Source organism: Vicugna pacos, chromosome 1, assembly GCF_048564905.1.
Source record: "Vicugna pacos chromosome 1, VicPac4, whole genome shotgun sequence".
Taxonomy (NCBI): domain Eukaryota; kingdom Metazoa; phylum Chordata; class Mammalia; order Artiodactyla; family Camelidae; genus Vicugna; species Vicugna pacos.
Window position 1 is genome coordinate 117,224,220 of NC_132987.1, and position 11,492 is coordinate 117,235,711.

An 11,492-nucleotide genomic window follows, 5' to 3' on the forward strand; every position below is an offset into this window, starting at 1 on the left:
CCTCCTTGGAAAAGAGTTCGACAGTTCCTAAAAAGTTAAACAGAGTTGTCAGATGACCCTAGGGGTAGAAATTCTTCTCCTAGGTATATATCTAAGGGAACTAAACACTTATGTCTAAACACAAAACTTGTACACATGTGTTCATAGAAGCTTTATTCATATCAGCCAGAGCGGAAACAACCCAAATGTCCATCAACAGACAAATGGATAAATCAAATGTGTATATCCATACAGTGGAATATTATTCAGCCATGAAACTGACACACGTTACAATGTACATGAATCTTGAATACACTATGCTAAGTCAAGGAAGCCAATAACTAAAGGTGAAATATTATATGATTCAGTTTATATGAAATATCCAAAACAGATAAATCTATAGCATTAGGAAGGAGGACTGCAGAGTGACTGCTGACAGGTACAGTTTCTTTTGGGGGCATTGAAAGTGTTCCAGAAATAAGTAGTGGTGATGACCGCACAACTACTGAATTGTAACTACATACGGTTCATGGTATGTGAATTCTATTTTAATCTTAAAAAGAAAAAGAAGAGTCGAATCCTCTAAAATTCAACCCTACCTTACAAAATCTTTATTCCTTAGTATTTCATTTCTCTCCTTAAAGAGAATTCAAACTGAATTTTTCTCCTTAGGCAAACAATAATTTTTAAAGTTGAGAAACACTGTCTTAGAGAGAAAAATAATAAATGCAAGTCTCTATGGTCAAAAGGTTGAAAACCACTAATCAATCTAGAATATTTGGAGAAAGAGAAACCTCAGAATTTTCTCTTAGCTCCACTTGTAGCCTTCCCTCCCTTTTACCACGTACTTCTCACACCTCCTCCCAGACACACAGCCAGAGGGAGCAGGATTCGCCTGGAGGGTCGAGCCTGACCAGCGTTTCAGGAGGACTCTGCATTTCAAACACGACACCTTTGATCCAAGATGAAGAGTTGAAGTTTACAATTCAGACAGATATTTCATTGATTTCCAGCTTTGAGAATGCAGGAAGGATGTCAGCTCTGGAGGATGAGAAGATAAACCAATCCCTTGGCAGGGGCTGACTTTTCAGATGAGGGTGAATGGGAAACCTGAAAAGGATCGGTGCAACCTCCTGCATGAGGCTAAAAGCATCTTTGTTCTCAGCGCTACTGCCGGCAATCAAAGGACCAGGGGAAATGCTCAGCCAGCGGAGACCCAGCCCAGAATCTAGTTGTTCAGGCGTTGATTTAGCACCCTGCTGTAGCAGGGCAGGTGTGGGGTTGTGCCTCAAAGGAAGCACTCAGTGTAAAAGGAGCCAGCAATGAAATTCTCACACCCAGGAGGAGGGAAGCAGGAGATAAACAAAGCAAAGGGCAGGGCAGGAAGGGGCTCGAGAACAACCAGACACCAGGCCCAGATCACGTTTCTCAACTGGCCAGCTGCTTCCTCACCTAAGTGCATTTCCTTTTTCTAGGAACTTGGTCCATGAGCCACGGACCATGCAAACTCCTCCAAGCAGCGCTGCGGCCCCGATCAAAGCCCAGCCACAATGGCACCAGAATTCATCCAGGGTGTTTGCTGTCCGGTGGCTAAAAGCAAACAGGGCACTCCCATTTGCATTTCGAGACGGAGACAAAGGGGCAGAGAAAGAAAGGGAAAGCCAAGCAAAAGACTTACTCCTAAAAATCAAAGCCATGGAAGACCCTGGTCAGCCCTAAACAAAGGGATTCTCTCTCAGGAGCAGTGGGCAGAAAGCCCTTCCATAGCCAAAGCTCCTAACCTGAGGCTGCCTGGATTACAGCAGGCAGCAGTGTCTGCTCCACTTAACTCCACACGTGCATGAGGAAGGGGGCCCTGGGACTAGAGGCACTGGGTTAAATTCTCTTCAGCCTGACTGCAGCAGATGCTGAATTGAAGTTCTACAGCAAATGGGGGAACAGAAATCTCAACAACCACTTAGGTGATGGTTAATCTTTTGGGACAACTCAGCTAGGCCATAGTACCCAGATATTTGGCCAAATATCAGTCCAGAGGTGACTGTGAAGCTGCGCTTTAGATGTGATTAACATTTAAAATGATAAACTTTGAGTAAAACCGATTATCCTCCACAACATGGGTGAGCCTTGTCTAATCCGTTGAAGGTCTTATAAGAAAAAGACCGACGTTCCCCAAGGAAGAGGGAATTCTGCTCCAGACTGCCTTCAGACTCAAGATGCAACATCTACTCTTCCCTGGGTGTCCAGCCTCCAACCTGCCCTGCAGATTTTGGACTCACCAGACTCCACAATCATGTGAGCCATTTCCTTAAAATAAATCTTTTTTTCTCTCTCTCTCTCCTCTTCCCTCTCCCATATATATGTATATTAGATATATATATATTTTATACACACACACACACACACACACCCTATATGTTGTTTCTCAAGAGAACCCAGACAAATACAAGTTACAATCAGTTACCCTGGGTAAGATCAATGTCAGATCATCAACACTGCTAATTTTTTGGCTGTTGTTTTTGCTCTTCCAAATTAACTTAAATGCATGTTAGGTTTTTTTTAAACATCTAGTAATGAATTGGATGAAGGAGGGCTAGACACATAGAGATGTGAAGAATCTGAAACTATAAAAGTAAGGGGAAGAGGTTATTTCTGACTTTCGGTTATCCTCACTGCCTTTTGGGTTTGGAAACAGAAAGGATACTGGAGTACTACAGAATTCATTTTCACTCTCTAGTATTTAAAAAGATAATATGCCCTTTGCGCTTTTAAGAGAAGGATATTGGAAAATCAATGACAACGTGAGGAATACGGCAAGTCCACAGTAAGCAAGAGCTGAAACGATAAACTGAGCCAGGAGAGACCTAAGGTGGTTCTGCAAAACTGTGACTGACCAGACACTCAAGGAAAAAGGTGGTCTAGTTTTCTGAGTAACTGAGAGCTAATCAGAAAGCATTAGGAATATCCTTGTTGTCATAACCTTTTATATTGTGTGTGTTCTTTAGATGCCCCATAAGCACCTGAGGCCCAGTGTCTACAGTGTACCATCTTAGCATCCATAATGATTCACTGCCCACTCCATCTCCCTGCCCCACTGGTGCAGGTAAGCTGAGGAAGAGCAGAAGTTTTAACAGACATCCCAAGTGTTCTGTTACCCCCTGCTGCATAGTAAACCACCCGAAAACGTAATGGCTTACACCAATCATTTATTTTGCTCACAATCTCAGTTTGGACAGACAGAGCTTTACAAAGACAACTCAACTCTGCTCCAAAGGGCAATCTGCTAGGTGGGGCTCAGCTGGGCCTGGACGATCCACTTCCTCAAACAGCTGGCAGGGTGGAGCTGCCTACCAGCTGGGACCTCGGCTAGGACTGTCCGCTGAGGACCTCAGGTCTTTGTGGGAACCTTGCCACGGGGCAGCTTGAGCTGCCTCACAGCACGGGAGCTGCGTTCCAAGAGCCCAGGCAGAAGCTGCAAGGTTTCTCCTGGTGTAGCCTAGGAGGTCCCAGAATGTCTCTCCCTCCTATCAGACAAACAAATCACTAAGCTGAGCCTCGATTCTAGGGAAGGGTACAACCCTCCACCTCTCAGTAAGAGGAAGGAATTTGCAGCCATCGTAAACCTACCACACTGAATCTTCTCCCCTCTGAGGGAGAACTGCACGTCCAAAGATGGACACGCCTTCTTGGCCTGGTCCCTGCACTAGAAAGATGCACAGAGCAGAGCCCGCAGCAGCCATGGCTTGAAGCGGCAGCAGCAAACCTGCTGAGCCTGCTGGTAACACGAGCACAAAACAAAGATTTGCTGTTAGAAGCCACTGAAATTCTGAGGCCATCTGCTATCTCAGCAAAGCTCACTGAAACAATGTGCAAGACTGCATTCTTTATAGGGGCCCCTCCACCAGCCCTTCCCACCATGGTCCCTGTCACCAGGAATGATCCGCCATCCTCCCCAAATCCCTCATCATCTCATAGAAAGCTTATCTGCCTCTGCCTCCCCCTTCCTGCTACCACTATGCTTCAAGGCCAGTCTCTGCTCCCACACGAAGTACACTCTGTTCCAGTTTTGCCTCCCTCGGACTGGTCTCCAATCAGCCTAAATTGTGGTCTTTCTAACACACAAAACTGCTCATCCTGCTTGAAAGAAAAAAAAGAAAAAAAATTTGGCTAAAAAGTCCAAATTACCAACTAGTACATATAAACCTTTTTGATCTATGTATCACATGTATGTGCCATACCATGAAAGAGCATTCAATTTTGCTGCAAAGAAAACAAAAACAAACAGCACGGATGAAGCTCATAGATGTACTGAGTCAGTAACTTTTAAGACACGCTGAAGAAAGATGAAACAAATGGAACAAACAAATGGTGAACACAGAAAAAAAAAAAACAGAACGAAAGAGAGGGTTCCTCCTAGGCACACAGTCATGGGTGGACCTAGTAAATCTCTAGATCTTAGTAAGACACAAATCATGCCACCTCCAGAATGACAGTTGTCATCCCTAAATCAGCCACTCATTAGGGCCCCAGGTATATCCTACCTAGAAACACAGGTAAAACGCACGGCTTCGCTGCAGCTCCCTGGTAAATCACAGCTCTTCCAGGCATATGTGTCCCAGTCTCTCCAACAGAGCGAGTATGGGCTGACCACAGGCATCCTCCATCTCCTGAGCCCCCTAATTAACCTCAACCCTGATCCTTATAACCACACCCTTAGCAGGGATGCTGGTGCAGGAGACAGGGAGGATGTGCGGCCACTGCATAGCTCAGGATTCAGGTGTGCAGTCCTTCCATCCCTCGGGAACCCCATCCTAAGTGTTAACTGACCATGGAACTCTCTGTCTGCTTCTTGCTGTACATTTTGAATTGATTTAATAAACTGTGCTATTTGTACATCTTAACTTGTTCTGAAAGCCTCTCTCTTCTGTGACCGCTGGGATAGCCTGCCTGGCAGTGTTCTTAGAAGTTCCCACTGCATCAAGGTGATTTCCCAAGTAACACTCCAGCCCCATCTTTCCCTCCGACCTCATCTGGCCAGAACAGACAGGCCCCTGGATGGCCTTACAGAGCAGGACCACCTCCCCAAGAGAGGAGTAGACTTCTACCAGTTTGAGCCACAGTGGTTCTGGGTCTCTTTGTTACAGCAGCCTAGCCCATACCTGTATTATACAGTAACTATGTTCTTTAAAATGCTATACATATAAAGATGTGTATTAAGTAACAATGACTTGGGAAACTAAGAGCACAGCAGTCATATTTTTGTGTTAAAAAGAAATCTGTGCTTTTGTGGTATTTTATGTAATTGCAGTATTTTTTTAAAACTTGGCTTTGGTTTTAAGTTGAAATCTTACTAAACAGACATCATACTAGAATATATATAAGAAAACATCAAGCTTACTACATTTATAAGTTTAATAATTTATAGGAATTATGTAAGTGCTCAGAAAGGTGGTGTTTGTTCATTCAGACAACTTATATACCTAAAAAGAAAACAGGGGCAGGTAGGGAGGAAAGTGGGAGCAGGCGACGCAGAACAAGTGTATACAATCTGTGGGGTGCACACGGGAACACTTCTAGTTTCCACACTGAGTGGTGAGTTCATGGCTATTTATCATGTAATTTCAAATCCATGACTGAAAGAGGGCCAGGCATGGACCAATGATGAGAGAGCATTTTGACCAAGGATGATGATTCACCCAAGTCTATGCACCTAGAGTCCAAAAACAAAATGTTTGATATTCAAGTTTGTAAACAGGATAAATATTCTTCAAAAATTCCCGGGTGGGATGGGGGGTCAGGGGGGATAGCTCAGCAGTAGAGCGCATGCTCAGCATACATGAGGTCCTGGGTTCAGTCCCTAGTATCTTCAGTTAAAAAAAAAAAAATTCCCTTAAAAGTGATCACAAATACTTGCTAAACTTCTAAGAATGGTAAGCTGTATTTAAAAGCCCACAGAAGAACTATTAGGCTACCAAATGAAACGGACTCTTTATAAGGTTTAAAAAAAAATACCAACAATTTCATGATTCAACCTAACTGATCCTTTAATTTATAATTTTAATAAATTGAAAACCATTATTTTAAACAAAAAGCAGGTTTCTGAATAGACTCTTCGGCAATACAAAAATTACCCTCGAGTAAGGACCAAGGTAGCAGGTGTTTGCATCAGGTCTCAAGTCTCCTGACCTGCAGGGCCCCAGCCACCTGCCTGAGGAGGGACTCACCCACCACCCAGCAGCTCCTCGCCCATGGCCTCACCTACAATGACTTCCTGAACCTCCCAGGATTCACAGACGTCACAGCTGATGTGATGAAGCTGACTTCAGCCCTGACTCAGACTATCAGGCTGATCTCCTGCCCCACGAAAACTGAGACAGAGGCTGACTGGCTATCGCAATGGCTCTGATGGGTAGTCTTGGTTCCATTCACAACTGTCCCCCAGAGTTCCAGGCCAACAAGGTGTGAAGGTCAAGAATTATGAGCTGGGCTCCATCACAGACCCCATGGTGCCAAGCCCCTCATACACCATGGGCAACGTGCTGGATGTAGGCCAAGATTCGGCATGGCATCTCTGGCCTCCCCATTACTGAGACGGGCACCAGGGACAGCGAGCTGGTGGGCACTGTCACCTCCTGAGACACCGACTTCCTCACCAAGAAGGACCACACCACCCTCTTCAGTGAGGTGATGACTGCAGAATGAGGTGGTCGTCCTCCAACGGGTGTGATGTTGAAAGAAGCAAATGTGGGGTGGGGGGTATAGCTCAGTGGTAGAGTGCGTGCTGGGACATGCATGAGGTCCTGGGTTCAATCCCCAGCACCTCCCTTAAGGGGGATGGCCCTGAACCTGCTGCGTGCTCAGGCCTGGCTCCCACCCCTGCAGCAGATGACCCCTCCTCACTTCTCCTGTAGGGTACCTCTCCCTAGCCTAACAGGAGCTCAAAAAATGGTATTACTATTACCGTAAGTACATGTAAGGCTAAAGAAAACATTAGGAACCTGCAGGTGAAAGCACTGCCGAAGCACACTGGGCTACTCTCAGGCCCCCTGCCAAATCCTGGGCCCCCTCCTGAGCCCCAAACATGGTTTCCTGCTCTCCTGTGGCTTCCCCTACCTCTTAACTCTCACGTCAGTCCACCTTCAATTCTAGTTAATGATTTCTAGTCTTACTCCTCTCCTTTTTCATTCATCCCAATGAAACATCTTAAAGACAGTGTTTTTGAGATGGCGGTCCAGTGACTATGGCTGTCATCAGCAAAACCCCTCCTGGATTAGCCACGTAGCAGGCGGGGAACACACGGCAGGGGAGTGAAGGCAGAAAGGACTCATGACAGGCAGCAAGTAGAAGCAGCCTACAAGGAGGGGTCAGGGTCAGACTTCCTTGAGCCCCAAGGGTGATGGCATCTGCTGAGAAGGAGTCCATTGAAAGCTGAAGCAAGAGCATGTCGCCACTGGATTTGTGTCCAGAAACCTAATTCTGGCCATCAAGAGGAAAACCCAGCAGAGAAACATAAACAACAAGTTTGGGACATGTTATTGAGTTTGAAAGGCTTTCAGAATACTCAGGGTAAGAGGTCTAGGAAGCACATGGGGATATAAATCCACTGATTGTAGAAGCAAGAAGCTGCGGGGATGGACCAGACGACCTGGGGAGAGACATGAGTAGCGCTGCCCAATAACATAACGTGAGTCAAAAGCACAAGTTAAAACACAGGTAGCTTTAAATCTAGCAACCACATTGAAAAGGTAAAAGGAAATGGGTCAACGTACTTTAACTAACATTATACCAGTTTTATACTAATACTATGTTAGTAATTTTACTAATATATTTTTATTTAACCCAAAATATCCAAAAAGAAAGGGAGTCACAAAGGCCAGGACAGAGCACTCATCAAAGAAAAAGCAAATTTAGTTTTGATCACAGCGCACAAGTGAAAAACAAGGTACTCACGGTGTCTGAAGAGGATGGTGGTCTCTGTAAATTCTCGCCTTGCACCCAAATGCTCTCTGTCACAAATGCTATGTGCTCTGCTTCAAGTATAAAAGGAGAAACCAGAAACAGGGCCCATTTGTTCAAGTCATCAATGCACTGGATAGAGGGAAAGAAATGCAAAAAAGCAGGATTCAATATGACTTCAAACCCTAACGGCCACTTATTATCAACACCCAGGACACCCCCGCCTCTGTCACTCCAGGTGGGATCTGAGTAAGGTCACTGGATACTCTCCTATAGACCACATTAATCCTGCATTTTTTTTGTTGTTGTTGAACTGTGACCATTTAAACCGCTGCAACATCCCTCAATGGCTCATGGCAACTTTAACACCTCTAGATGTTTGTTATCAAGCAATTAATTCTGAAATTTAGTCTCCCCTTTCCCTACTGCTGAGAGCACATAGGAGCTTTCCAAATGACCACCAGGAAGCACATTTAAAGATGAGGCACCTCCGAAGGGCATGCCGGTCAGCAGAAGCCTGTTACTGACAGACACCTGAAGAGCTAGGCTTCCGTTCCCTCCAGCCATTACACCAAGATTGGTTAGCAAATTGGATGCGTCCACTAACCTCTGCTCTCCTCCTGAAATCTAACAGGACTGCATATTAATCTTGAAAAGCTCTAAGCCACTAAAAGCAAGGCACATCCAGAGCAGAAAAGGCTGAAATCTAAGGCTGCAGGTGGGATCCCTATCATTACTGCCCCACCAAAAACGGGTATTTGGGTCAAGATCCAGAGCTTATCAATTCAAATCTGCCCTTGTTGGGAAGATCAGAAGGTGTTTTCACCCAGCCTGGTAACCTGACACAAAAAAGAAGCTTAATAAATATCTTTTGAACTAATTAATGAATGAAAATTTGAGGGAGAAAAAACTCCTCCTATGGCTAAACATAATTATCAACTTAATAGTTAAAAATAAAAAACAGATTGTCCAACTTTAATCATAGAAAATATGTATATTAAACAAACGGCTTAAAATTTCCAGTTTGTATAAACTATCTTCGGTTATACTTATCAATTCCTGTGGGAGCTTCAATTATGTAAATATACACATTCAGTATTTATGCATCTGATTTTAAATATATAAAATATAGAAACAGCACAGGCATAAGATTCAGTCTGTAAAGCTACTTCAGTCCTCGCAGACTGACAATAAGGTATCTACTCAACCAAATCATCAGCAGCATTTCTTCTTTTAAATGGAGGTACTGGGCATTGAACCCAGGACCTCATGCATACTGAGCATATGCTCTATCACTGTACCGCCGAGCTACACCCACCCCACGCCCCCGACCATGGTATTTTAAATCTTAAAATAACAGTAGCTAATCACAAATAGTCAAGCTTTCCAATTATAGACCTCAAACATCAGAGCATAAACCCAACAACCACTGAACACTTCATCCGTTGAAATGCCGAGTGCCAATTACAGTTCAAGCTGCTAAGCTAAACAGATCCAGTTCCTAGAGAGAAAGCGATAAAAACTGAAAATATGAATATGAAGTGTGATTTAATGTCTATGAGGACACAGAGCTGGCTGGTCCCATCTAGTCTGGAAATTCAGCGACATATCTGTGAAACACTGATATCTGGGCAAAGCTCTAAGGTGAAGCAAAGTTAACTGTGCAAAGAGCAGGAACACAGCAAATTACAAAATCCCTAAAAGCCTAAGGCTGGTTTGGCCCAGATGCCCGTACACCAAGCTGGAGTAGTCAGCAAGGGCTGACAAGCTTTAGTTACAGCTATCAAAGTTAACAGAAGACCAATGAAGTCATGCAGATGTACAAAAGTAAAACTATCTTCCAAGAAAATTAAACATATTTGCATCTCATTACTTTTGAATGTACAGAACTTCTCTAATCTAAACCTCTTAGAGGTTATTTTTTAGGTGACTGAATCCAGTTTGGAAACCACTACCATAGAAAAACCCACTCCTCAATTTTCCTTATTTTATCATCTTTCTCAGTCAGTGTTCCTTGAAAGAACTAAGCCCTCCCTCACTAAGGAGTACTTTGTATGTAAGGAATGGACAACTCCCCCTCAAATCTGCGATATTAGATAAGCACTCTCTTAGAACTGACGAAATAATTAAACAAATTCTGTGCTATATAATATACCAACAAGAATGGCTATTTTTGATTTTTAACAGCTAAGTATACTCTCAAACCAAAACCTAATTTCAACAAAACAGTCAAACCTGAGATAATGGATTTTAATTCCCACAGGGTGTGTGGTTTTACACACAAAGAAGATCTCACTTCAGTACTAAGAGTAATGCAACTTTCCAGAAGGAAGAAGGAAGGGCAAGAAACCCATTAAGAGCAAAACACTTTTAAATGTGAATGAAAAAAATCTCAGCGATATCAATGGAAATTTGCTCAGAACTGCACCTTGAAGCCCATTTCCAGTAGCTGAGTGGAAGGAACTATTGTTTCCTTTTACAGAAAGATAGCAGAGCTTTTGCAGAGATTGAACGGCCGCCCTAGGTTACACAATGGGTGACAGAGCCCGCTGAACTTGTAGCCACCAGGTTAAATATTGGGCCGGAAGGCAAAACAACGCAAAACGAAACCATAGAGATGCAAAGATAATCAGCAGGTACCCCGGTTGGTAAATGACGCAACTGGCAGGAGCGGGGGACAGGGCAGTGTTTTGTCACCTGGGAAATACCTGACAGAAAGCTGAGGATTTGCTGTCTTTCCCTAAAATCAGGTTCAACCAAACTCCAGCCTACAGTGTAGGCAAGAGAGGGTGTCAGGAAAGAGACTCCAGGTGAGCACTGCTCAGGTGCTAATCCACATCGCACAGACACACGGGTACATGCCAGGAGCCAGGCGTCCATACACTTGCGCCGGCACCTCGTGGAGAGGCGACCAGATTGCATGTCACAGTTTCCGCCTTCGGTCCTCTTCTGCAGGCTCCCGCGGGCACCGCGCGCAGTGGAGCCCCGGAATCTGGCCCTCCCGGGAGCCCAAGCCCCGCGGCCTCAGGGCCTCGCGGAGACAGCCGCCGAGCTGCACAGCCCGGGGACAGGGACGGCGCGGGGTCCCGGGGGCGCTTCCGGCTTTGGGCGGACCGGAGGCCGCGCCCCCGCCGGCCCCGCCCTCGCGCCCCCCAACCCGCCCGGCCCCGCCCCCGCCCCCCGCGCGCGCCCCGCGCCCGCCCACCTGGCTCTCGCCGACGCAGAAGACGCGGCCGCCACGGCTCAGGCACACGCGGGCGTCCCGGGGCTGCGCGGCGGCGCCGCAGAAGGTGAAGGAGCAGCGCGAGGCGCGCAGCCGCTGCACCGTGGTGCGCACGAGTGCGGCCGGCCGGCGCCCCCAGCGCGCCCACAGGTACAGGTAGCACAGCGTGATGAGCATGGCCGGCCGGCCGGCGGCGGAGCGCGGGCCCCGGACGCTCGCACCACCGGCCGGCCCGCCTGCCTGAGCGCCCGGCCCCGCCCTCCCGCAGGCCGGAAGAGGCCGCGCCGCCCCGGGAAGGCCGCGGGGCGGCGGGGGAGCGGGAGGGGCAGCCGTATTG

General features: G+C 46.2%; 1 protein-coding gene across 1 annotated transcript in view; it reads right to left on the reverse strand.

The window, feature by feature from the left end:
* The window catches only part of HLCS (holocarboxylase synthetase), a 172,795-nt gene extending 161,314 nt beyond the window's left edge, over window positions 1–11,481 (reverse strand). Inside the window, exons 1-2 of the mRNA XM_031687000.2 lie at window positions 11,138–11,481; window positions 7,927–8,064 (exon numbers count right to left, since the gene is read on the reverse strand). Coding sequence (XP_031542860.1) covers window positions 7,927–8,064; window positions 11,138–11,332 — 333 coding nt within the window. The 5' untranslated portion in view covers window positions 11,333–11,481. The remainder of the gene's footprint in view (window positions 1–7,926; window positions 8,065–11,137) is intronic.
* Window positions 11,482–11,492: the final 11 nt, after the last annotated feature.